Source organism: Tauraco erythrolophus, chromosome 1 (genome assembly GCF_009769465.1).
Source record: "Tauraco erythrolophus isolate bTauEry1 chromosome 1, bTauEry1.pri, whole genome shotgun sequence".
NCBI lineage: Eukaryota > Metazoa > Chordata > Aves > Musophagiformes > Musophagidae > Tauraco > Tauraco erythrolophus.
In genome coordinates, this window is record NC_141465.1 from 16,979,059 (window position 1) to 17,006,435 (window position 27,377).

Consider the following 27,377-nt stretch of genomic DNA (forward strand, 5'->3'; position numbering starts at 1 on the left):
CAGGTGGACATGGAACAGGACAAGGGCCCCAGCTGCCCCTCCAGCTGGGTAGGCAGACCTTGGGGCATTCCTGCATTTCAGTGTGCCTTTTCCTTTTCACTGCACATTGTCCCCATCCTAATAAAACACTCCGTCACAGAGGTATTTCTTGCCCGTGGTTTTTGTGCCTGTGCTAGAAACAAGAAGTGGTAGTGTGAGAGCGGGGAGGAGCAGAGGAGGGCACGAAGGCTGCACTAACACGTCCACGATCACTTGCTCACAGCAGAAAATCTCTTCATCTGCTAGGAGCCATCATTGGACAAGGCGACACTGGGTCTTTTGACCCTGAAAATGAACTTTAGAAGGATTTTCCTAGTGAAGTGCTTGCTGCTTTTATTTCCCAGTGTAAAAAGTGAGTTTTTTCTTACTGTTTTTTTGCTTTTTCAGGCTAGTGTTGTTAAAACTGCATTTTAAACCATTTACCAGTTGGTGGAATGTTCCTGATAAGAAACTAGTTCCATTTTCTCAGGGAATGAAGACCTTTGGGTTATAGCTGTTATTATTTGATTTAATTTTCAGACGGGGGAGGGCAGGATCTGAGTTTCCTATTCCAGTTATAATAATAAGCTGTAAACAGTTTTGATTTTAAGTTAATGAGCCTTAATTTGACATATGTATAATAAGAAATGTCAGCATGCAGTTTTCTTTCTGCCCTCGAGGTAGCTTGTACTACATTAGAGATCCAGTTCACGGTGCATTATGGCATGTAATTTCCTTTTCTTATCGAAGATGAGCAAATCTTTTGAAAGTACAAATTATATTCTTCCATAAATATTAACAGAAAGTGATATATCTCAGTGTCTTCAGTGGAGTTGAAGAAGTCTAGGATGTGAAAACAGCAAGTAAATACATACATCTTTTAGGTTTTGCATATTATTGCTCTCATTATTTTTTAAAATATTAATCTAAAAACTTAATTAAGGTGTTAACTCATAGATTAGAGAAGGTTATAAGAGATGGAGACAATACAATCATACATAGTTTTTTTTTTTTTCTCTGTTCATTCCATGATAGATTGTATGTATGGCTGTTTAATGCTTTTCTTTTCTTCCTTTCCAGAACAAAATTAATAGATAAATAAGGACGTTTGTTTGTGGAGGGTTTTTTTTAATGTGATACATAAAACATCTTCCCTAGCAGAAATGAAGATTATTCCCTTGAATGGAAAACTTGTGTTGAAAGCTTTCTTTCTTTTCTAAATTTATTTTGGGGCTTTTCCTTTTAACTGTTTTGTTTGACTGCAAGCGAGCTCTATGCTGCCAGATCAGATCTTTCTGCCCCTTCGAGAGCGTTTCAGTTGGTATTAGTGGAAACGCCATTTCATTTGCTAAACAGGTTTTTAGCATGATATGTGTGAGATCCTCAGCTTTCCATTAGCAAGACTATGGAGATCAGATAAACATTTGGAGATGTGTCTAGGTCTTCTGTCCATAGAGATGCCATTGAATTAGTCCTGAAAACTTAGATTTTTTTTTTTCACTTCCAGAGAGAAAAAATAAACAACAGTATCTGCTATGCAAAGAAATCCTGTTACTAGCTCTAAATACCTGTGCGTGACTGAGAAGAAACAAGTATCAGAATTCAAATATTTGCATATAATCTGTAGTGTCATCTATGTGGAGGATAGCTGCTTCCAAGACTGTTTGACTGATAGCTTGATTTCAGAATATTTCATTAGGTACGTCAAATGCCTTGTAAGAAATGCAATAAATAACAGCCTTTCCTTAGACTGGGGGTGAATTGCCAGAGGCACGTCAGTATTAATTTTCTTCTTGCAGAGGCAGACTGTTTCAATTCTTTGATTGTCTCTAATATTGTTAGTTTCACAAAATAGCAACTGGATTTCAGTTTCCCCTCTGTGATACAGTTTATCGTTGTCCCAGATACCAGGAATGAAGGACTATAATAAAAATACGCATAAACATAGTTTTTCTCTCTGTGGGGAAAAAGTGCTTCAAATATATTAAATTAGAGCAGAATCAGCTCTGTCTGGTGATGTGAAGAGAAATCCCCTCCTGCTGATCAGCTTTATCCTGTAAACTGAAGAGGGACGAACATGAAGAAAATGACAAATGGAATAAGCCGCGCGATCAGTGAGCTTGTCCCACCTGACATCTGTGAGCACTTTTCTACCTCCTCATGGAGGTTTTCCACCCACCCCTGTGGGGTGGAGACTGTACCGTGAAGAGACCTCCCAGCAAACTGCGCTCAGAAAGTCCTGGTTCGCTGGAGACGGGCCTCGCAAAGGCTGCTCGCAGGGCAGGGCACCCCAGCACAGCCCAAAGAGTCCATCGTCTCCACTGGTAGTGAAGAGATGGATGTTTAGCAGCCTTGGCTCTCCTGAATATCCTCTTCAGCAGCCACATGCCAAATGCTGCCCAGTCCTGGTGGCACCTTTGAGAAGCACCTACTCTTACCTGTTCTGGAGAGGGGATCTGTCATCAAAGGAGACCTGCAAAGAGAAAAGATTTTTTATTTTTTGGCCTTTGCTTATCTCCTGATGTCTCCGGTACCCAATGGGTTCACAGGATGGGGTTAGCTGTTTGTTTCTTCCCACCTTACTTGCCCCACCATGACCCTGTGCTAGAAAAATCAAGTGGGTACATTCCAGCGGGGCAGGGTGCCCAGGATGGGTGAGGAGGGGGCACTGCAAGCTGGCAGCACTGGGTCTGCCTCCAGTTCAGTGCCTTTCTCTCACTGCTTGATACGGGCCATTATTATTATTATTATTGTTGCCGTTACTGTTGTTGAACTGATCCTACTCTCCAGGGCCACTACTAATTGCTGTTCCTACTGTCCGCAGTAATGTTTGCAGTGACGGTCGCTCTGGGCACCAGCCTGTGCCATGTGCAAAACACACCAAAGTGACCTTATTTTCAGGAAGGGTGAAGTTCCAAGTTCACGGGCAGTCATGAATCTTTGCATCCAAAATCACTCCAAATAAGTCAGCCAGAGCATAAAGCCAGCTTTTGAAAGCAGGACTCTCAGCTTCCTTGCCTCTCAGAATTAATTCGAGGACTGACATTTATCTAGTGAATGATCAAGAGACGCTTTGGAGCGGGGGAAGAAGACAGCAGAGAGGCTTAGGTGACTGAGCGGGGGTAGCAAGTGACAACCTTTTGGGTCACGGCTGGGGCTGCTGAGTGCGGCAGCAGGGGCTGCTGGAGACACGCTGATGGGCTGGTCATGCTTCCCTTTACAGGCTCCATCAGCAACTGGATTTATATGGCTGTGAATGAGTCGGCTCTTCTCAACATCGCTGCTGCTGGAACTGTGTATGATGCAACATGGCTGAGAGACAGACAAAGGTTGCTTCAGATAACAGATAAGAAAGTTAAGTACTATGTGAACAAAGGCCAGTGCAGGTGTAAGATACTCATAAATGGGACTCTGCAAATAGAGAAGGTGATGAAAGAGGACAGCGGAAAATACACAGTGATGGTTTATCAGCAGGATGGAAAATTGAAGGCAGTAGAAGACACAATGCTCATTGTTCAGGGTGAGTTTTTGCTCTTCCCATACCATTGCCAGCATAGCTGAATAAGACTTGGTATTCCCGTGCTCTCCTGCAACATTTTCTACTCATTGCCTCCCTCTCTGTTTCGAGGGGACTTCTGTGAGACACATCTCTTTCCTTCTGCCGCTGACAGCAGTCTGCTGCTCTTCTCCATTCTCTTGCTCCCATTGATGCCCTCTAGCCCCCTGCTTCTTTCTGACTCCCCTCTTTGTCAGCCATCAGGTTTCTACACGTGCCCAAGCAAGCAGCCGTGAGCATGTCTGTGTTGGCAGCAGGGTGAGCCCTGGGTCGGGGCAGCACTGCATGAGCGGGGCTGTGCTCCCAGTGGCACCCTGCTTCCAGAAACACCTCATGGGGATGCAGCAACCTATGTGAGGTACGCCTGTGGCTGATGCCCTGAGTGCTGCAGGCACTTCTGGTGCTATTTGATAGGCACTAAGTTATGACTTTTGGTCTCTAGCTATTGTCCCGGCAAGGTGAACACCTTGTGTTGTATCTGCCAGCCTCCTGAGGAGAGCTCAGGAGCCCAGGTGGCACTTAAAGGACTGTATTTAGGCAACACGATCCCATTCCATTTTTGCTCTACCATGAAAACTAGCTGGCAGACATCTCCCCTGAGATACACCACAGCAGGAGTTGAATTCACAGGGGAGAAGGACTACTGCACCCTATTCTTACATAGTATAACACGACAAATACGAAGGTTGTGCTGTTCAAAGCCCACTTAAGAACACACCTGGGGATTTCAGCTGCCTGGGCTCGAAGCATGAAGACAGCCTCCATTCCTGTGCTGTATCTTGTCCTGAGAGATTAGAGCAGTAGCAGCACAAAGCTTTTGGGATGAGTAGGGAAGATGAGGATAGCTATTCTGCTCCTTTATGGCTGCTGCCACCTCTCTAGATCTCTAAGCTGTAGGGCAGCATGTTTTTTTTTTCTAGTGAGAGGGTGATTTTGCTCTATCCTTCTTTAGCCAGCATGAACTCAAACCTCTTGAGTCAGCAGGCACCAGCTGGCATTGCAGAAATGATGCCTTGATAAGGCAGCAACAACAGCTGGAATGGTTTTAGCAGGGTTTCTGGGCAGTGAGAGGCCCTGTGGCTAACAGACTGCTGAGCAGTGAGGGTGTCTCACTACTTTGGGAATTATTATTGCAAGCTGTCTACAGATTTAGGAAGTCATCGGGGCCTGATGCTACTTACTCATGCTTTAAGCCACTGAGCTGTCATTGGAGTGTCCTGGGTTCAGTTTCAGGTTAAGGTTCCAACCTAGCTATGTCCTGCATCATTTCATCTACTGTGCAGCAGAGAGGTTGCCTTACCTCTGACAGCGGTTTTCGAAGTAAGTCCTTTAGTGACTGTCTAGAGACATTTGTCAGCCAGATATATAGGGCTGGACAAACAGTTTTTTAAAAAAAATAATAGTTTAGAAGATACCATCACACAACTCCATCACCAGGAGCTGGACTCCAGTGTTTCACACTGGGATGTTCCCCTGAATGGTTACAGCTTGCAGAAGAAGTCGACTTAACAAGGAACAGGTGGCTGCGGATGTCACAGCACGAACCTAGACTGCATTTCCTACAAGCAACCCTTAATGGCTTTAAAATTTATGCTCTCTAGAACTTGCACTGCCTATAAGTAGAGGTGGCCCTGGCATGTGGTTTTTTTACCTGGTCTAAAAGGTAGAAATTATTTTTTTTCCATCTGATGTCCCTGCCAGTTGCCCCTAGCTGAGGAAAGCCCCACGGGCTTTTCTGGCTCTTTCAGTGCCACCAGCGACAGAGAATCTAGAACCGAAATGTCGCTAGCTGTTTGCAGGACATAAAAAGAGAAAGAAACCAGTTCTCTCTGTCATAACCGTGTTTAGCGCTAAGACGTGTCTGTTTTGTGTTTTCTATTGTTTTGATGGGTTTTCATGCTGTGGCTGTTGCGCTAGCCGAGTGCCGGTGGTCGTACATACGTGAGTAGCTGTTTGCCCTGTCTTAGAGGAAACCTCTCCTGATGGCCAGAGGCAGATCAGAGCCGATTTCATTTGTACCAAAACATTGAGGCGGGAGTTGGAGCGAGCTGTGGTTCTGAGTCCCTCCCATCCGCCACCTCCCCTGAAAACACAGCTTCCTCCCCTCGCCTGGCTGTGAGCCAGGCTGAGCTTGAAAGTAGTCCAACGATGCTGGTGCAGCTCCGCTTTGCCAGGCCAAGCATGTAGGCTAATATACTGCATTTTCTTTGTTACTGCCATGTTACTTCTGCACTAGAAGTCTAATTTGCTCTTTGTCCTTCTCTGGTCTCAATAGCTGGTGTTACTCCCTTACTGCTTATTGGGGACTAATTCTCTGTTCTGCTTATCATGGAGGTTTTCAAAAGGAGAAACCATCTCAGACGTGCCTGTCCCTTCTCTTCTTTTTCAGAGCCCGTCCCTCAGCCAATCCTCAGTGCTGAATGCGTGAACAAAACTGTAGCTGTCAAGTGTGAAGTGAAGCAGAAGACTAGAGACGAAACCTTTCTAATAGAACTGAGTCAAGAGAAAAGAAAAAAAATCCAAAAGAATGCAACAAGGTTGGAGTTGAACACGCAACATTCTGGGATGTTCAGATGTGTTGTTCAGAACCAAGTCAGCAAAAAAACGGCTGAAAAAGTAATTAAGTGCTCAGGTAAAAAAGTCTGGTTTTGCCAGAATCTGCTAGGGCGGAGCCACAAAGCCTGACGTAGTTGCCTGTGTCTATAGGGCTGGTCCAGGTGCCAGGAGCATCGATGGTTCCCAGCACCCGCTGCTGTGAGTCTGATGCCGCTGTGGTAGCCGGGATGCAAGTCATGCTTTCTGCTTGGAGTTCCCCAGCCTTGTCACATCTCCGCCCTCCCCACCCTGCTGCTGCCCTTATGGCATCCCTGCTCTAACAGCAGGGAGGCCAAGGCAAGGGCAGTGAGATGTGAGGTGGGCCATGCTCCTCCTCTTCTCCTGCGGCTGGTGGTGTTTTACCCCATGCTCAGTGAAGCCTGGGGGGTGCTGGTAGAGCAGGAGAGGTTTTTCTGGAGCCAAGAGCCTTGCGGGTGGCAGAGAGGCCCCCAGGGTGCACCACAATGCTGCTTCCACTGGAGGTGAAGTCTCCTGGGGGAAGCTGCAGCCTGCCAGTGAGATCAAGATGACTGAGGGGTGAATGAATGAGAGAGATTCTTGCTCGTCCTGTCATTTTCTCTGTCCCTTCCACCACTGCTGACTCTTCTAAAAGTTGCCAGAGGTATCCTAACAAGCTTTTGGTGTCAGCATCCTGACAGACTCAAGTGGTGTCAACCATCACTAGTAGTAGACCAATGACGTAAAGGATGAAGCGAGGAGGTAGGCCTGAAAGTGCTTTAATCACACACAGCATTCTGCAAAAGGCAGAAAGCATGCTCCCTCTCATTTTTGTCCTCCTTTATTTCTTTAAAACTAATGATACTTCCCAAAGGTTGACTTCAGTCAACCAGCCCAAAGCCAAAGAGTTGATTCAGTAAGACAGTATAAAACTACACAAGCTACCATGACATAAATTAACAGCTTATTTTTTGGAAAATAATATGGCTTGGGATCTTCTCCTATGTATATGAAGGCATGGCATTGATTTCAGGGGATTTTGTCTTGGTTTACATCCTCATGGTTGGGAAATCAGTTGCATGTTATTTTTTTTCCTCTCCCTCATCATACCTGTGAAGGTGTGGTTGTTGCCTGCTACCTGTGGATGTGGATGGGTGCTCTCACAAGGGGAAAAATAAGCTGCTTGGATGCCCCAGCTTGGCCTAGAAATCAGGAGGGAGGTTACAGCGAATTTAGCTGAGCTTTGAGGTTGCATGGCTCAGATGAACATGGCTCAAATGTACCATGGATTTTCTTACTCACTAGAAGCGTCATCTTTCTAAATCACAGATGCAGCAAAAGAGCGGAAGGAACTGCATTTTAAACAGGCAGAGTCATGCTGAAGATGATTAGACAGGAAAAAGACGTCAACAGTCCCTCCCGTAAAAGTTTCTAAAGTTAAGGCAAAAACAAGGGGCAGATCATACCGCTATGACACTGGATGCGTTCAGTTCAAAGTTCTGATTTCCAGTGCAGTACTGGGGAAAAGTCCTTGAATTTGCTGGGCTTGGGTTCATCCCACCAAACTGTGAGCACTTTGCTTAATGCACTCTCTTGCTCGCTTTCTCCAGAGCTGGTGGATAGAGGGGGGCTCACATGAGCAGGCTCAGTATTTCCAGCAATTTCTGCCATAGTGAATTTAGTGAAAGTCCAAGTCCGAAGGCCATCCCATGGTGTGAGAAGGGAGGGAGCAAAGCTTAAGGTACAGAGGCCTTTCTGAAGCCATCTAAGGTCTGCTGAGGCTGACTGAAGGGCAAAGAGCTCAGGGATGGGGTCGCCTCTGCTCTCCTGTGCCACCCTTGCCTCCTGAAGGATCCCCTTGATGCCTAAAATAGCCAAAATAGGGTTCTTTGCTGCATGAGTGCCTGACCTGATGGGCCGCACAGTCCTGTTGGTGCTAGCATTGGAAAGGGGCTGGGGTGCAAGGGAGCGGGATGTGGCATGGACTTTGGAGCCAGATGTGAAAACATGCTGCTGGATTAAATCCGTTTAAGGCAGGGCAAAATAGCCCAAATGAGCCCAAAGACGTTGTCTTAATGAGGAAATGCTGGCTGAAGCTGGCCATCCTCAGGGCACAAGCCAGGCAAGCATGGGCCTGCCTACATTGCTGGTATAGGCAGACATTAGCCATCAGCTAGATACTCTAATTTCACTTCTTCTTACCCTCGAGAAATTATTTTCTTTCACAGGGTGAGTTGAGTGGGAGAGTTTGTATTTTCTCCAGTTGTTAACAGAGAAATAAAAGGCTTGCCATGCTGATCTTTAAAGGTACAAATACAGCATTTGTCAGACACCAAATCACCACTATCACTACCCTTCCTACTCAAACTAAAAACTCCCTCAAACCTTTCTGTGTGGTGGCAGGACTCTGTCAGCTCCATAGTAGATTAAATATCCCTCAACTTGCAGTCAAACCTCCTTCTGACCCTGCTGCCCTCCATCTGGTCCTACATTCAAGGCCTGTCACCTTGAATTTTGACCTTTAGTAGGCAAGGCATGCTTCAGATGGGCTTCAGCTCAGCTAACTTTCCATATAAGCATAACTGTGCGTGAATCTGACTGGGCTTATATTCAGCTGGGAGAAACAGGCATGGAAAGGGCAAAATACACCTCGGTGGAACACTGACAGATAAAACAGGTGAGAAGAACCACATCACTGAGGATACTTGTCTCTTTTCCGCTGGGGCAGCCCAGGCTGATGGTGGTGTTGATACTGTAGACACCTCGGTTTTGGTGTCATCCTCTTTGCCCTCCATGTGCATGCCCAGTGAACGTTAAGGGTGGTACCATTGGTGTCGTCCGCTTTGGAACTTTGTCCCCTGAGAAGCGCAGGAAGGTGGACTTCTACTGGGTTTAGCTCCACGGTGCTTGTGCTCAAGAGTGAATGCCAGGAGGCCAGCCCAAGCAGGAGGTGGTAAAGGAAGGCTAGTTTCCAGTAAACCTTATCTGGCCAAAACAAGGAACACTCATACATGTTTTTGCTCACCTGGCAAACCAAACTTTCGTTTTGAGGCTGTAAGATATTTGGTTACGTTCTTTTCCTTTTCACTATTTTTTTTAATTTGCATACAACCCAAAATTGAAGAGGAAGTACTAAAATACTATGCAGCAAGCCAGTCCCAATGTTTCCAGCTCAGTAGGAAGTACTTAATTTGTTTATTTGTGTTAGATGCTGAGCACTGCCTGGATGCTCGTTGTCCTTAAAAGGGTCCATTGCTAGCAGGAACAGGGTATTTGTGGTAATTTAAATAAGATGAGCTGGCACACATGAATGCTCTGGTTTCAATTTTCTGCAGAGCTTGAATCCACCAGGGAGCAATCAAAATTCTCCACAATGAGGACCAGCAACTTTCTGCTGTGTACAGAGAAAAGGCAAAGGGTGGGCTTTCTCACTGGGGCTGCCTTTACGGTCCATGGAAGAAAATACAGAATTCTAGGTAGAGGTTGCGCAAGTTATTTCTTTGCCTCTAATATCCTCTTTCATTCCCTTAACTAGGCCAGCTGGACCTTTACCTCATCTTAAGCATAGCAGGAGGCGCAATCTTCTTTGTCATCTTTGTGATTTTGCTTATTTATTGTATCAGGAAGAAGAAAGCAGAAAGGCTTGAAGATGACGGTAAGTGTTTAAGGGGCTTTATGTTGCTATCCAGCCACCTAAAATCTTAAGAGTTTCCCGCTGACAGCACCCCTGTGGGCAGGAGCATGCTCTCTGCCTGGGCATGAGCAAGAACCTGGTTTTGGCATATGGTGAATCTCAGCAGATCAGCTTTGATTGCTAATCTCAGTTTCTGATACATGCTTTGAACAAAAGACTTCTTGTTCTCAAGCCCTTTTGTTTATTCATGGAGGAAGAATTGCTCCTGTAAAGCTCACCCAAGGCCACTAGTCACGAACATCTGTGCGGGTAGAACATACAATTAGGTAGCTCATCAGCAGGTTTTTTTTTTTAATTAAATCTATGTGGTATAAAATTAGGATCCTTGAAATCATTAGTCCCATTTGGAAACATTGTAGATAGTAAGAAGGGGCAAGAAGGACTCTCCTTTCCTGTGAGTTTCCTCAGGCATCTCACAGAACTTGTCCTCTCTACAACACAATGTTCTTGCAGGCCTGTCAAAACTAGAGGTCCAGGTTGGGGCATTTTAAAGAAATGATATTTTCAGAGTGGGCAGAGATTTCATCTGTTGTCCAGAATTCATGCCTCTTTAAGACAATAGGAAATACTCTGCCAGAGTCTTCGCTGAGAGTGGGCTCTCGGTCTTGACGGAGAGGTTGCCTTGAATTACAACCCAGGCATTGCTGCTAGTTTGGGTGGACAGAGGATACTGAGCTGCCACTCAAGAAGGGTTGTCTGGCCCACCTGGAAGGGGAGGCAAAAGCAGAGGGAAGTCGCCCTGCAGCCAGGGCAGCACCTCAGTGTCAAAGGCTTGTTTCCGAGTCCTGCCCTCACACTAATAGAAGAGGGTGACTAGCCTCTTTGAAACAGCTTGGTACATGCTTGAGGTCATTTTAGTGTCCCAAGAGGTAAATCCTTCAATCCATAAACTAAGCTGACTGACATTTCAGAAATGATGAGTTAGTGATCAAAAGTCAACTGGCATGCATTTACTACTACGTGTGGGGAAATTAAATTAATGCTGGCAAAATGGACCTCTGGCTTCCAGGTGCCTGGAAATCCCAGCATGGATAGTGGCAGGGCAGAGTGCTTCGATGTTGCTGCCTGGGGTTACATCTCACTTTCCCTTCAGTGGCCTGTTTCCAAAAGACGACAGAGCAGCTCAGGTGGGGAATGTCCATCGGGGCTTTTGCCTCCCCAGCAAAGTTGGTTCCCCCAACACAGAGATGGCAAAGCTGCCCCAAACATCCCCAAGTACCTTGACCTCAGCCAGGCAGCCAAAAAGCTTTCAAGTTTGCCTGGGGTGTGCAGTCGGAGGTGATTTTGATTGTTCTGCTGGAGTGGCAGGAACACTCGAGAGTGCAAGTGGTCTCCCGGGTAAGACGAATGTTTGGGTTTTTCTTGCTTGGGATGAGGACTTTTCCCCAGCTGTTCAGCTTCCACTTAGACTTGAGTACGTGCTTGACTGCTGGGTCCTTCTGTCATTGCAGACGAGGAGCAGACAATGCAGGCTTGCCAGGTGGGCAGCGAAATGGTGGTGCGGGAGCTCCCGCAGCCACCGTGCCATCCCACCCCGCGGCAGCTCCGCATGCAGCAGCGGCCACTGCCGCAGCCCCAGATGCAGCAGCGGCCACTGCCGCAGCCCCAGATGCAGCAGCAAGCATTGCCCCCGCGGCCCAGGCCCCGCACTCAGCAACGGATTCCAAACCACCCGAGACAAAGACCTTGAACTTCTGCCCGGGGAAGGGCAGTGGTCTCTTCGCTCCACCGTTCACTGGGAAAAGAACCTTTGCAATAGTCAGGAACCCCTCCCGCCCAGGCTTGCGTAATGCTCAGCTACGAAATGGCAGCTTTCATTGCAGAAAATTAGAGAGACCATCAAATGGAGATGAAGAGACTCGGTGGAGGAGATTCAAGGTGACGGGCGTTCATCCCTGCGAGCATTTTTCTTCAAGTGGCTCCATGTCAGGGTATGGAGCACTGAGCCTTGAAACCTGTGTCTTTCTCTGGTTCACTTGTTTTTACCGCACCTTATTATCTTCCTGCTTTTTGGATGGATTATATCAAGAAGAAGCTAAAGCTCTGGTGAGACAACATGGGCCTAAGGATCTTACAGGGGTTGGTCACACATCTTTCCTTTCTCCTGCCACACATTAGGACAGCCCTCTGGCTTCAGCACCAAATGTATGACCTCCTGGATCAAAAAACACTTGTATGTAATTAAGTGCTTGCCTGAAGTTGAAAGAATTGGTGTCATCTAATGCGAGAAGAAACTACTGAAAGGAGATGTGAGAGCCTAGAAGAATCTGGGGAGGAAAAACACAAGTGGGAAAGGAGCAAACTTTCCACTTTCTCTCCTGTGTTTAGAGCAAGACACCACAGGCTTAAATCGCAGCAAGGGAGTTAGGTCAGGATATTTATTTTTTGCAAATGAAGCACTGAAATAGATTTTTGGGAGAGGATTTCAAGCACTGGGAGTTTCAAAAGGCGGATGAGGCAACCATCTGTGAGGCATCCTCATCCTGCTGAGGGCCAGGGAGATGTGCTACACAGCCACTCCAAGGACTGGTTCATTTCAGTTTTCTGTGACTCCTTGGTGGCAAATAAAATGAAACTTTATTCTCAGCCTAGGTCTGTTTGGTTATCCAGACAATTTTTTTGTTATAGAAGAGGTCTGGTATCCATTGGCTCATGAAACAAGTGTTACAAACTACCAAGCAGTCTGATTACTAGTGGCATTGTCTGAATTGTCATGGCTTTTCATCATAGGGCCTCCTGCGGATGGCGAGGGACTGTGTCCCTTGATTTTGCTGGTAGGCACCTCGTGTATAACCAGGTGATGATTCAGAACTGCTGAAAGATCTCCCTCCCAAAGGGAGGGGCTGGACTACAATAACAGCACCTGCATCACTCGCCATGTGCTGGGCAAACACTGCTTGCTCCTCTGGTCCTTGGAGATGTTCGTAACTGCCTCTACGGGACAGCTGAGGAGCCAAGTGAGGACAGGCCTTTTTAGAGCAATGTCTGAATGGGAACACTGGCCCATCTGGTGTAAGAGGCAGCCACAGAGCACGAGGCATCCAGCTAGCATGTTGCTGCGTTAGGCAGAAGAACATGTAGTACCTCTTTCAGGCTTGACTATCCTACACGTGCCAGGGACGGTAAATTAGCCATCCTTTGTTTCTCCTCAGAAATGTGACTGGTTTTATCTTCTGGTGCAAGGACAGGGAAGTAACTTGTCAGGGAGAAGGAGGTCTTTGCCTCCTCTGGAGCTCAGTCACTTTGCTTGAACTCCAATGGCACACAACCCTGGGAGTGTCACTTGCTCTTGCCTTAGCTTCCTGCAGCTTGTTTTAGGGCTTTCACTATTTAAAGTCGTATTTGGTAAACACTTAATGGTTTATTTTGTAATGTATGCTATGTCCTTGTAGTGAATGAATAAAGATAAGAGTGGGTGGACAGGATCTTAGTTCACACCTGTGCTGGTGCTTCAGTATCTGGATCTCGCTTTGGTACAAAGGAGATAAGAAAAACGTTTTGGTCCCTGAGCCACGGAAACACGGACGCAGGAGGTTTCACACAAATCCCCGCCAGGTACTGGCTGCCACCTGAGTGCTGGCAGCTGGTGGGCTCGGGTTGGTGTGGGCAAGCACAGCCACTGTGCCCACCCGCCTGCTGCCTGTCCTGCATGGCCGGAGCTTTATCCGTGCCCTCTCCAGAGCAAGCAGCTGAACTGGAACTCCTGTGTGATTATAGGAGCACTGGTCCTTCCTAGGACAGAGGGAGGGTTACTGGGACCTGAGGCAGAGAGTGAGCTCCTCCTGGGACCCTCTTGCCACTGATTAGAGCTCTCTGTGCCCTGGGCTTCAAATTGCTGCAGAGCGCTTTGGAGATGCTCCTTCCCCATGGCTGAGGCTTGGTGAGCTTCTGTCATGACTCTGAGAGACCCTCCTGGCCTTCCCACCAGCTGCTGCTCTGAGCTTTCTGCCTGGGGTTGGTGCTGGTGGGGTGATGCTTGCCACAGCTCCTTGCAGGGGAGCACTGGAGCACGTGCAAGGTGGTGCCAGGGTGACTTTGGCTCAGTACAGAAGTGTGCTTGCTCTTCTGGCAAGGAACTGGAGCACGAAGTGAAGTCATGCCCAGAATAGGAACGGGAGGCAAGAAGCTTTTCTACTGTTGGCCACAAACTGGGTCCAAAGACTGGGCTTGAGACCACCCTGTGAACCATGGAAACCTCTGTTGCTTCAGCTGAGGGCATCTGAGGGCTGAGCACGTCTGAAAGCTGCCCTTGGATCCCCTTCCTGGGTAGCAGGGCTGCCAGCAGGCACCCTGAGTACGGTGCAGGCCAGAGGCCATGGCAGTGGGCATGAGCAAAGTGTGGAGGTGTGTGCTTTCATACTGCCGTGCACCTGGATGCTGTAACCATGGGCTGAGAGAAACACTCTCAGTCTCAGTCTACTCACCGAGGTCTCCTCTGTGTTACTGGACTCTCTTCAGCTAAACGTTTCTCTCTTACGTGCTAAAAGGCTCAAAGCTAAGTAAAAAGAGCTGAATTTAGTCCTGTTGGGTATATTTGCACCAAAACGCAGTCCTCTGTCAGGCAGACAAGAAGATACTATGAGCACAGAGTTCCCCTGCACAATGGGAGTCTCATAAGGGCAATACTTATTTTTGGTTGATGCCTTTTTTTTGAATTGTCACCATTGTTTTTGTGATGTCTCATGTTTGTTCCTGATGCACTGCAACAATACAACAATTGTGCAATACTTGTAGGGTGCTAAGTTCTACTTGGTGCCTACTAAAAAAGTCAGCAATTTTTCTAAACATGTGTCATGGAGCATTGAAATCTCAGGTTTTCATGCTGTAGAGGATGTTTCAGTTCTGGAAAATGAGCAGACAGCGAGACCTAAGAAATAACAGGAAGTGCTCAGCTCTTCTGCTACTTGCTGCAGCCTTTCTTGGTTCTTCTTTCATAGACACATCTAACAGTGAAGCACACAAGATGAAGTGGTTTTCCCTGTTCTTCTTGAGGAGGATGAAACGAGAGGACTGACTTGCTGAGCCATGCTCTGTAAGGATGCTGCCTTGTCCTCCCTCATTGGAGAGATCCAGTTTATGCCGCCTGGGTGCTAGCAGGGATCAGTTTTGCTTGGTGATGAGTTGTGGAGCCAGTGCTGAAGGAGTGGGAGGAAAGTGCAGCTCGTGATCAAAGCAGGTCTATAGTTGTGCGGTGGTTCTGCAGTGCTCACCAATTGTGCAAGCTGAGTAGGCACCCAAAAGAGCAGCAGTTGGTTGCACAGAAGATACACATCTTCTACGCCAGTCTTAATCTGCGTGGCATTGGCAGCACTTGCTGCCCAAACTTGGCCTTTCTAGTAAAGTGAACAAGACCTGCTTGTATCTCAGCTGGGTGTTGGCCAGGCCAGAGGGAGGCTTTTGCTTCTGGCACAGGTAGTGCTGGAGCCAGCTAGATAATTTAATTTCTAAAATAAAACTCTGAGCCTGTAAAAGGTCAAGTAGGAAACCATGGCTATGGTTTCCACATCCTTGGAAGTGTTTAAGGGCAGGCTGGATGAGGCTTTGAGCAACGTCATCTAGCAGAAGGTGTCCCTGCCTGTGGCATCCAATTATTATTACCCAGCTGGCTTGAACTGAAACTGAATGTAATTAACTAATTAACTAAGGTTGAGACCCTGCCTACAAAAGGCGGGCCATTTCCTCTTGGCTCTGGAAGGTGCAATGGCATCCTTGGAGCTGTAGCCTAGGCTGGTGAGCAACATCTGGTGACCCTGATGTGATATGTCTGAGAGACCCTGAGGACTGTGACTCCCTTGCCGGAGCCAGGGCTGGAGCAAGAATCCTTTGGTAAAGAAGGTAAAGCTGCAAGCCCTGATGTGATATTCATGGGAGGGAAGTGTGCTGGAGTTAGAACGAATGGACTGGGTGTCTGCTCACTGTAAAGCCTTTACTTTCCTCTAAAACAAAAACTGGTAAAACAAAAAGGGGGAGTTGTGGCATCCAATTATTATTACCTAGCTGGCTTGAACTGAAACTGAATGTAATTAACTAATTAACTAAGGTTGAGACCCTGCCTACAAAAGGCGGGCCATTTCCTCCTGGTTGTGGAAGATGCAATGGCATCCTTGGAGCTGCAGCCCAGGCTGGTGAGCAACACCTGCCCCTGGCAGCAGGGTGGAACTATATGATCTTTAAGATACCTTCCAACCCAAACTGTTCTATGATCCTATGGCTAGTTCAAATTTCTTTCTTGGGATGCTTGCTGAAACGATGCTATGGGGAAAAGACACCAATTTCTTCCTTATTCTGCAACAAATCTTCAGTTTCTGATGTGGGGATAAACCCCAGCTAGAACTGTGTTGCCCATCAGCTCCCATCTCTATTCTGACAGGCAGGGGATCATCTCCTCAACCATGCTGAAGCCTCACAAAAGGCTTAAGAACTGCTAGGGTTGTCTTTCAAACTGTAGTCCTCTGTGGGGTGTGCTATGGGCAACGGGCAGGAGCAGAGCTCAGCTAGGTGGGCAAGGTGCTCCACCAACGCTCTTTGCAGGTGCTGGCCGTGCAGGCAGCAGGCTGCCATGGCTGTCACCTTCTGATCCCCAAACTGGCTGATGGTCACCCTGGGACTGGAGAGACCGAGGGCCTTGTTTGTGTGCTGCAAGTGATAATGTAAGGGTCTGGCCTCAGACTTTTGGATAAGATCAGTTTCTAGTTGCTCTCAAGCTTGTGAAATAAGCCTGCTGGGCAATCCTATCTCATGCTGTTGGAAGAAAGATACGAGTTAACTGAAGGAGGGCACAGTAAGCAGCCCTGTGCCGATAAAGTGGCCTCCTGGCCTCATCTCCCACCCCCATCTCACAGGAGGGATGCCAAATCCAGCCTTCTCCTCTCCCTCTCTCTCAACAAAGTGCTCCTTCCTTCCCTCCCTCCAGGTGGGAGTTTACTAAAGCACCTTTTCGCATCCTCGCACCTGAGATGCTGCCTTGAGCTGTGGATCAGCGGAGGCCATGGGAAAGCCTCCCTCCCATGGGCCTGCAGCTTTAGCCTTCACCCTTGCAGAGGGTTGCCAGAGCAGCTGCTCGAGGGGCCTCTGATGCTCACCCCAAAATGAAATTCCCCTCTGCTCTGCTGCTGGAGAATGGGAGAGCTGCAGCTCCGCAGGCAGAGGGTGAAGCCATCCCGCTACAGCTGGGGCTGATTTGCTATAGCTGGGCTCCAAGCACCTTCTGCCAAGAAGGGAGTCATTCCTGACACGTCTGTCCTGAAAGACCAGAAAGGAGTTGACACCCTGACTGCCTCCCAGCTCCTCTTTGAAGGGGAGGATGGCAGTGAAAGTAAGAAACTGAGCAAAATTTCTCACCCTTTGTGGGTTCTCTTGGCAGGGCAAAGTCAAACAACCCCAAGCTGGTGAGGATGCAGACCCACAGCCCCTTCACCAGAGTTCCTTCTTCCTGGCAAGGGGGAGCTGCTGTCTCCAAGAAGAGCAGGGACCTGGGCGAAGGAACCTTTCCAAAGCCCATGGCAGAGAAGCACAACATGGCTGCTGCTCCTCTTGACCTTCTACTAGAACTGGGAAGGTGCAAAGGGGAGCTGTGGGGAGAGAGGAGCAGGAGCTACCTCACGTCAGGATCAGTATGGGCATCTGCCAGCTACTGCCCAGGGCTCCCTAGCTGGGATTTGGGACAGAGGAGGAGGGCAGGGACCAGCTGAGCTGGCCCAAGGAATAAGCCAGGCTCTGTGCTTGTAGCACACTGGACCACAGGGCAGGTGGAGAGGGATGGGCGGGCACAGAAACCTTGTCTGCTTGAGAAGATGAGCTGGATGACCAGGAAGCAGGGTTTGAATTATGTAAGTTTTTCACACTTCTAGTCATGGGATGGAGCTTCTCTTTCCATGCAGAGCTCTCATCTGACCTGGGATTTACCCTTCAGGCCAGGGGCACATGTTGCATGCCTTGCTGGGCCTCCTGCTTACCCGTCCTTTGTTAATCCCAGGACCAGCTGCCTTGTTCTCACCTCCCATGATGCCTCCTCGGGCAGCACTGCCGCAGCGTCACTTTCTGTTCTAGCTTTCCTTTCCTACAAAACACCCACTCTGGGTTTCCTCTTTGAGCGACACCTCAGCACTCCTCCTGTGCACATGTCAGCCTAAGGGCAGCACGCCCGCTGAGAGGGAGCAGAGGGGACTTCCAAGGTGCCCCCATGGCTTCGGGGCATGGTTCCCCTTCATCATGCCTGCTCCGGGAAGCCCTGCTCCAGGTCCCTCTGTTGTTGTCAGCCTTTCCTGGTGCCATCAGGAATGATCCCTGGATTGAAGAGGGGTACACCTCTTTGCTGTCTTCTGCCACGAGACGTGCATAGCTGATGCTGACTCCCCCTTTTCCAAGTCTCGCTGGGCACACGGTGAGCCCCGTGCTCCCCCTCCCTCGGCACACGCGTCGCCTCTGCGAGTTGCCGGTTTGACTGACGTGGAGGCAGAGGGAAGCAGAGGGCAAAGGCCAGGGCAGGGAAACGGCAAAGACGCTGTTCGATTCCACGCACCCGGCTGTCAGCAGCACCCACCTCAATACAGCGCCGGCACCTCGCGCACCTTTGTTTTGGGTGATATTGTTAGACAGTTTCTGCCTCAGGTGCCTCCGAAATGGAGTTTTTCAAGATAACAGGAAGCGATAACCCCACAACAGAGACGCTACCCGCAGAGCAGCGCTGGCGGGTTGCTTTTCCCACCCGCTTTCTCTGCCTGCAGAGCAACAGCAGGCAAGTGTGCAAGTATTTCGGGTTGCTGCCTGGCTTCCCACGCAAATACCCACCTTCATTTCCAGCCCTCCTGTTTGGTGTGGGGCAGGTGAGCGAGCATGGTGCAAAGGCAGGGGGGTGCGAGCGGAGACATGCGTGGCACCGGCACTGCTGGCAACTGGAGGGGAACAGCTCCGAAACAGACTTGCCCCCAGGCATCCCAAAACTGCATTTGTACGCTGACCGTTCCCTGGCTGAGCACCAGCAGAACGGGGACAGGCGGCATGGTGGGGACCTTAGGATGACTAGCCCTTGAGAAGCCTCGCGCTAAAATGCACGATGCCCGCCGGGACAGTCTGGGACCGCTGCTGTTAGCAGCTGGAGTCAGACAAACTCCTCTTCCTCTGTTGAAGGCAAGGTGAGCTTTCCCGTGAGGCATGGGAATGAGATAAAGGGGTGCTTGTTTGCCAATGAGCTCCTATGTAAAAGTGCCCAGCTCTCCAGCTTTTCTTCCACAAAATGTGCACCTCACTTGCTTCCATGATGGGCTCTTCTCTTCCCCATTTGGATGGGTGCCCAGAGCCCGCTGTGTTTGCTGGCAGGTTCACTGGAGGGTCCGGCTGGGCAGAAGCTCACTAAGCTGGAAAGGAGCTCGGTGTCAGAGGCTAGGGGCCGGGGGCTTGCCCTGCTCTGCACTTACTCCTCACCTCTCATCTCGCACTGACCGTGTGTCCTGTCCCTCGGTGGCTCTCCCTGCCCTGAGCACTAGGCTGATGGCAAACCTGGGAGAGCAAGGGCAGTCTGCAGGCTTGGGAAGCTACTGTCACACTCCTGTTCATGTTTCTGCTGGGGATGGGGTCCTGATTTCTTCTCTTGTCTGAGAAGGTAGTACTTGTAGCTACCAGTTTGCACTGGCATCACCGTTTTATTCTATTTCTACTTTCCTGGAGGTTTTGCATCTGTGAAATGCACCACCTGAGGGAGCTGTGTCTCCGAGAATGGCTGCACATCGCTGGGCTGCATGAACGGCTCGTACAAATGGTTGTACAACACAAGGCTGACGGCAAGGCCCGTGTGCTGCAGGCACACCAGTCACAGTAGTGGCCAAAACTTCAATTTGAGTTGGCTTCAGTGTGATTTCAGTAGCCAGGGTCAGTGTGAGTGAATAGAAGAATGAGGATGTTGTTCCTATTGCAGGGGAAGTGTCTGTATCTTAAACCCAAAACTCAACCGGCAAAAAAACCTCCAACATCCTTTTGCTGAGCTTACAGTTTCTATAGAATCTATTTTTCTTTCAGCCATTTAAAAGCTTAGCCAAAAGCTAGCCACTACAGAAGAGGAACTGAGTAACATACTTTTTTTTTTTTTGAAAGCACTGACAGGAAGGAAACGTGTCTGCACAGCAAGTGACTTGTAGGAGCCTTTCGGTCCTGTAGTGGAAGTGAAATGATGAGTGTTGGAGGAGTTGCTGGGAATCCAAGGTCTTCCAAAGGAAGGTCTGTTTAATAAGGAAAAGAGGTGGAAATAAATGGTGTCCCCACCCTCTTTATCAGACGTCTCACCTTGCTTAGAAATTCAGCCGCACATGGGCCGCCTAGTCTCACACTGCAGAGAACAGCAAACATGTCCCTGGCTATTGCTGCCAACGTACACTCTCTTATCAGGCTCATTCCTGTCGATCCCACCCCTCTTCCCTGGCATCCCTGTACCACATGAATGACTTGCCTGGGGTGTGTTCTAGGGAAAAGATGCTGGATATTAACGTCTCACTATGAAACATTACCTGCAGTAGACCTCTCTGTTGATGTTGGGAACATCACATCAGGAAAACTGGGTAAGCTTTAAGAAAACCACCAAATCGCAGCTCTGAAGAGTCACAGATGGTTAGGGTTAGGGGTTAGAGGGGATGTCGGCAAGTGAGGAGAGGCATTTCAAGATGACAACTGTAGACGAAGAAGTAGCTGTCCATCTCCTTTCTCTCGAAGCATCTGTGCTAGAGAAGAACATCTGTGACAGAGCACCTGAGGCAAATGCAGGCTTGATGTCTTATCTAGAGATGAAAAACTGCACCGCTATTGGCAGGCACCAAAGCAGCTGTCTCAACCGACTCAACACATGTACACATATGTTAGGCAGCAAGAACTGTTAGTCCTCTCCCTCTCCTGGAGTTTTGAAGGACACGTGCTTCTGAAGCCTCAATAAGAAACAGTATAGAAGAATGGTTTACAAGCCTAGATTGATCAGAAGGGAAGCAAAAGCTCTCCTTCTCTGTGGTATAAAAAGATGATGTTGCATCTTTTTCAAAAAGAACTCCACCCTGTTGTAGGAAGGTGGGATGAAAGAAATGATACAGATGATATTTCTCTGTGAGACAGGTGAGGCTTAGCCCAGCACAGCGGCCGCTCAGCTCAGAGGCTGCGAGGACGGGCACAGCTGCCTGCACCCGACACACTTGCCTCATCTCTCACATGGGACCTGGCTGCTCTGTGCCCTCTCTCAGCTTGAAGTGTCATGCAGGTGTGTGAAGAGCAAGCGGATGGTCTCATGGGGCAGTTGCATCTCAGAGGCAGAAACTTGTCTGCAAATGGTGCGGCTCCCAGTCAGGATCCCAGCCCATGGATCTCTGCCATGGGTCTCTTGGCAGCTTGGGAAGCCAGACACCCAGCTGCCGCCACTTCAGGGTCAGCCTTTAGTCAGCTAGAACCCAAAGTGGGCCAGAATGGATGCCCTACCTAAAACATGCCACTGGAGACGTTCCCTAGGGGGAATTTGTGTGCATGAAGCATGGGAATTTTGTGCTATGCCTGTTTTACACCCAGAGCTGGGCCTTTCCAGTGGTCCTGGGCTCATGTCTCTACCTTAGGTGGTGAACAGCATGGCCGGAGGAGAGGACACAAAGCCAGACACATGCTTAAGAAGCAGCTAGCCTGTTGTCACTCAGGGAACTGATGGCTGCTTGGTCTCACAGGAGGAGAAGGGGAATTTGTGGGCTGGCCATACAGTGATGACAACAGTTCAGAGATGCTTTATTTAAGTGCAGCACCTGTTAGCCAGCTTCTGATGCACATCTCTAGGCAGGGAAGCTAGTTTACAGCATGGCTCTACCTAGCAGCTCCTGCACGAAGCCTTGTACTGCAGGATTTGGCCCAAGCACTTCATTCAGCTTGGCTATCGGCTGTCTCCAGGGACAAGAAGTGGAGGCAGCAGGTGCCCTGCCGGCAGCAGCCTGCTCGGTTCCTGGGGTGAGCATGGGTGCAGAAGAACATGTCGGTGCTGTCATCTAGTGGGACAACAGGAGCATGGCCTGGCCATGGCTCTGTGCCCTTCCTCCCGTGCCTTTTACTCCTCCCTTGTGCTAATTTACATCCTGACTAATAGGCTTGGGAGTATTTTGGCTCCGTAAGGCTTTTCCCTAGAATAGGCAGTGGAAAAGCTGTTATTATTATAGGCTTCATACATGTTTTTATCAGGCTTGTGGATCTCAGGCTGGGCTTAAGGGGAGCTCATTCAAACTCAGGAACTCAGCTGGCCCTCACATACCTCCTCCCAGTAGAGTGTATTTTGTGCCTGTAAAAGAGATCAGTCCAATGCACAAATAGAGTAATGGTTAATTGCCCATCTAATTTAGATCTTGTTTTGCACACAAGGAGATCTAGGCTAGAGATGCCTCTTAAATACTTGATTTCTGTGATTTGTATTCAAAACACAACACCAGTTGCTACTTTCTGTTTATGATCTCCGTTACGATCAGGTTCAAGTTTTGGTTCCTCTTGCAGCTGCTCAGACATGTTCTGCCATTTACACAACACGTGGCACACCCCTCTCACTGCCCTGTCAGCTTCCCCAAATTTTCCCAGACGGCACATTGAGATGACTTGTCTTCCGGAAGACAAAAAACAATGTCAGAAACTCAGCATTTGGGATGTGTTCCAGGCTGAGTGGCAACGGAAGGGCAGAGGTGGGAGTAGGGCCTTGCAGCTCATCTTATGTCTTTCCTGGCCCCTAATGGCTTCATCCCAAAAGTGCCTCCTTGTTCCTCTCACAGCAGAGGGAGCGCTGAAAAATCTGGTGCTGCTAATTCTGGCAGAGGAACTGGAACGCAAACCACAGCCCGGGCAGGGAGCAACGGGGAACCGAAAGCAGTCTCCCGTATGTGAAGCAATGGTGTGTTTTTGTTTTTAAAGACACAGGGATTTCTTAACCGTGTTTTAAATAGAACCGTAGAACAGCCCAGGTTGGAAGGGACCTCAGAGATCATCTGGTCCAACCTTTCATGGGAAAGGGAGTCTAGATGAGATTGTCTGGCACCCTGTCCAGTTGCGTCTTGAAAACTTCCAGCGATGGGGACTCCACCACATTCCTGGGGAGGTTGTGCCAGTGATTGACTGTTCTCACTGTAAAAGAATTACTTCTTATATCAAGATGAAACCTCTCCCAGTGCAATTTGTATCTATTACCCCTTGTCCTCGCCATGTGGTTCCTTGTGATTTAGGTTGAAATCCTTCATCTTTCCATCTCTGAAACACTGCTGCTGTTTGTGTGTGATGGAGGGTGATCTTGGCTGGTGTCCCAAAGGAAAGACAGTTATGAAGGTATGTTTTTCTGTTGGTCCCCATTCATGCTGTCCTTCTCTACTCTTCCTTCCTACCCTTCTCCTCATCTTTTTCAGGGAGCACATGAGCCTGCAGGTTACATCTGCTTAAGTACAGCAAATGTTACGTTTCTCAAGGACTCCTAGCTAAATTTCTCTTATTCTCTTCTGCTGTGTAAGGCACCCTTGCCCCTGGTTAACTATTCCAGCTCACGGCATCAACTATGGCGGCTGCAGAAGCTCAGCGGTGCAAGGCTGACGGTGAGTGGAGGAAGGTCCTGGCCGGATTCCCCCTTTCCACACCTGGGGATGATATGGGAGAGGGTCAGGAAAAAAAATAAAAGCCCCAAACCCATTTGCTCATAGAAGGCTGGTTTTGGTGGAAGCTGCCAAAACATGACTGTGCCGTACCGAAGAAGGCAGCCAGGGCCCACCCAGAAACCACATGTCGGGGCCCTGGGGCCACCACCAGCCCTTCCTGCCCCTGCCCAGCCTCCTCCACACCCTGCCCGCGGCCCAGGACCCCGTTTCGGCCTCCCCCTTCCCTTGCCCCCAGGGAGGTGCCCGATGCCCGGGGCTGCCCTGGGCCGCCCCGGGGAAGCGCCGCCGGCTGCGGGCGGCGCGGGCGCGGAGCGCGGCTCTGGCCTCATCCGAGAAGAACCCCCGGCGAGGCCAGAAGATGGCATCTGAGAACAACTGTTTTGCGCAGGGTGGTGTCTGCGGTTGGGCTCTTCCCTCTCCTTCTCCCTCCTCCTCCCCCCCTTTCCTTTGCACAAGCCCCGAGAGCCGTTTTCATCTTCCCGGGAATTTGCTGCTTTGTGGCAGGAAAGGGCAGCACGGAGCCCGCTCGGTGTGCGGGCAGCAGCGGGCAGCGCCTCTCCTGCCTGCAGCCAGCCGCCGCTCCCCTCCCCTCTTGCCCCAAATTCTCTCCCCGCTCTGCCCCACACATGCCCCTGCCCGCACCCAGCCGTCTCCTCCTCTGCCAAACAGACAGGCACAGGCAAGGGTATTGTAACCGCACAGCAATTCGGAGATCGGAACCAGATCTGTTGGTTGGGTGTTTTTCCCAAAAAAAGTTCCCAGAAACATGCGGATTTCACTAAAACAGCACCCATGTCCAAACCACAGTGAGGCTTGGAGGGAGGAAAAAACCCCCCATCTCAGCGAGCAAGAATGTCAAGCCAAAAGCAGTGCCAGGCTTGGCTGTCTTTTTTTTTTGAGATGCCTCTACACGCTGGCCCTCTTTGTCCTGGTACTGGTTGAATGTCACTCCTTGAAAAACCTGGTTTTCCAAAGGCGGAAAACATCGAGCCAGAGATCTTGCATGCTGGACTTCAAATCAAAGGTGTTGGGCCTGAGAAATGTGCAGAGCTCAGCTGTCCTGGAGGTGGCCCGGCACAACACCAACATCAGCCAGATGATAAAGCTCCTGGGGTTTGTTTGGTGTGAATTTTGGCGCATGCAGTCACAGCACATCATCCCTGCCGCGCTTCCCTTCCAGGAGCGTGAGCATCCCATGGTCTTTCCCTCTCACACGTGCAGAGATGCACTCTTCTCACCCCCAAACATCTGCTGTTTCCTTCTCCCTTCTCATGAGTGCTTGCAGATTCAAGCATGAAATCCCTACCAACAAATGCTTTTTCCATGCTTTGTTGTGTGGCGTTGCTGCACACGCTCATGCCCTAATTGCATCACTTCCCTGCAACTCCCTTCCTCAGGTGAGCGCCTTGCTCTCTTAGTCAATGCATGCACGCAATGAACATTTCATGCTCTATAGCTGCGCCCAGATAACCCACGTGTAACTCACGCTTACGTGTACAGCTCCACTTTTAAGCACAGTCGACCACTCTGTAGTAAATTCATCCTACAGACTGTGTACACACAGGCGTACCTTTTCCACATGGTCCATAAAACTTCAAGTACAAATATGCTTGTTTTCTTTGCACAGACTTAGTTTCCTTTCTCCAGGAGAGACAAGCCTTTGTTGTTAGGCTGTCTCTGCTCCTCTGGTTCTTTCTTTCCCCCCTTGTTTCCGACTCTGTTTTCCCAACCGCCTGTCTCTCCTGCTTGTTCAGGCTGTCAGCTAAGCTGCAAGGTGCTGTGGATGAGCCGCTCGAAAGCATGTTTGTCTAAGGCCTTCTCCTGGGGTGACGTGTGGCTTGTTAAAATGGGCTTCATGTGTGCCTCTCTCAGTGAATCCCTGCCTGCCCCATTTTAAGGGTACAAAAGGTGTAATTTCGATGAAACAGTTTCCACTGGTGGGATGCTCTGTGCTGCAAGGGCGAGGGACTGGGCTTCTTCTCAGGGAGGTGCAGCATCTCTTCCATCACTGTTGCAACAGCAAAACCCTGGCAACCATGCTTGCAAACACCCTCCTCTTGTCAGGACAGGTCAGGTGGGCACATCCAGCCTGCCTAGGCTCGCCTGTGCGCCTTGGTCCTGGGCCCTGCGCTGCCGCCCCGTTTGTTCAACGGGTGGGTTGCTCATATGCCGGAGCTGCGGGAGCAGCAGAAAGCCAGGGTGCAACTAGTGATGGGGGTGAGTGATACAGGCTCATGGGCAGCCAGGAGAGATTTCAAGGTGGCTTGCTGGCATCAGCAGAGGCTTTCAGGTTTTGAGAGAGCACTGCTCATGGTAGGGGGTCCCTGTTGCTGAAGTAGGGGCTGGTGGCCAGGCTGTGTTGCATGGCAGCATCAGGGAAGGGGAGGCTATGGCAACCAGTCATTATTAGCCAGCTGGATTGAGTTGAAGATAATGAACTAATTAAGTAATCAACTCAAGGTACGATCCTGCCTACAAGAGGCAGGCCATTTCCTCCTGGCTGTGGAAGATGCAACAGCATCCTTGGTGCCACAGCCCAGGCTGGTGAGCGACAACTGGTGACCCCGACGTGATACATCCGAGACCCTAGGAAGTCCCGACTCCCTCGCCGGAGCCGAGAGCCCGAGCCAAAAGAGCTGGAGCCAGAGCGAGAGTCCTTCGGAGAAGAAGGTAAAGCTGCAAACCCTGACGTGGTATTTGCAGGAGGGAAGCATGCTGGAGTTGGATGAATGGACTGGGTCTTTTGCTCACCTTAAAGCCTTTGTGAAAACAAAATTGTAAAACAAAAAGGGGGAATTATGGCAACCAGTCATTATTACCCAGCTGGATTGAGTTGAGATAATGAACTAATTAAGTAATCAACTCAAGGTACCGATCCTGCCTACAAGAGGCAGGCCATTTCCTCCTGGCTGTGGAAGATGCAACAGCGTCCTTGGTGCCGCAGCCCAGGCTGGTGAGCGACAGGAGGCGGTGAGGGTCTCCCCTCTCCCCCATGCTGAGTGCCTAGCACTGCTCTCTGGCTGTTCCTGGGGAGGTTTCTTGCACCTTGTTGCTGTCTGGTCTGCCCAAGGCTCTCAAGGCACAGCCTTGCTGGGGATTTTGCAAGCAGTGGGCTGCCCCTGCCCAAGGGCTTTAGCCCCAGACAGATTTCAGGTGCTTTCCCAGCTGTGTTCTGCATTTAAATAACAGCTTCCTGCTGCTCAGGGTGTGTTATCTTGAGCTGGGAGACTGGGGCTGTGAGGAAGTGCAGGGGTGATACTGAGAGGTATGTGTTGGCTCTGTGGGGTTCACCTGGTGCAAAAACAGTTTTGGGCCTTGTGCACATGAACACTAGCAATGTCCTGTCCTGGTGCTAAGGTGATGTGCAGCAAAAGGAGCGTCTGCCCCTCTTCTCTGTCTATGTTGATGCCAAATGCATCCATGTATTGTGGGAGGCTCTGCTGGAGTAAGATGACTGGATGCCAACTCAGCTGAAAGGGATGTGGTGGGGTGTGATGTGGTGTGGGAGGGAGCCCTGCTTTTGAGGATACCTCTTTGATTCCACTGGGGAAGGCATGGTCAGGCTCTGTGGTGCCCTTGAGGGTGGTAGCACCTCGCTCTGAACATCTTTGAGGCCTTGAGAGTGATGCTAGTGGCAGACTCTTCAATGAAATACATTCAAAGACATCTCACTGAGAAGCTGGCCTCCACTGCCTTGTCCCAGAAGTGCTGTGCCAGCAGGCCCCGGGATGCTGAACCCATTTTCCTCCCCTATGGTCTCAGTTTGCTGGGTCTGTCACCAGGGTTAGAGTCCTGAATTGGTCACACACTTTGTGGTTTTTTGCCCTTTCTTATTTATTCTTTTTTGTTCAGAACAGACATGAGGCAGGAAGCAATGTCTAGCAGATGTACTGCCCTGTCCTGCATGGTCTTCTCAGGACAGCCTACC

At 49.5% G+C, this 27,377-nt stretch overlaps 2 protein-coding genes across 2 annotated transcripts in view; both read left to right on the forward strand.

Annotated features, from left to right (window-relative positions):
• The first annotated feature begins 330 nt into the window (after positions 1-330).
• On the forward strand, positions 331-11,511 carry CD2 (CD2 molecule). Its single transcript, XM_009991345.2, has 5 exons — positions 331-391; positions 3,242-3,538; positions 5,964-6,206; positions 9,663-9,782; positions 11,273-11,511. The coding sequence occupies exons 1-5, from the start codon at positions 331-333 to the stop codon at positions 11,509-11,511; spliced, it is 960 nt and encodes a 319-aa protein (XP_009989647.2).
• Positions 11,512-23,352: 11,841 nt separating this feature from the next.
• The window catches only part of PTGFRN (prostaglandin F2 receptor inhibitor), a 108,716-nt gene continuing 104,691 nt past the window's right edge, over positions 23,353-27,377 (forward strand). Inside the window, exon 1 of the mRNA XM_086622607.1 lies at positions 23,353-23,389. Coding sequence (XP_086478733.1) covers positions 23,353-23,389 — 37 coding nt within the window. The remainder of the gene's footprint in view (positions 23,390-27,377) is intronic.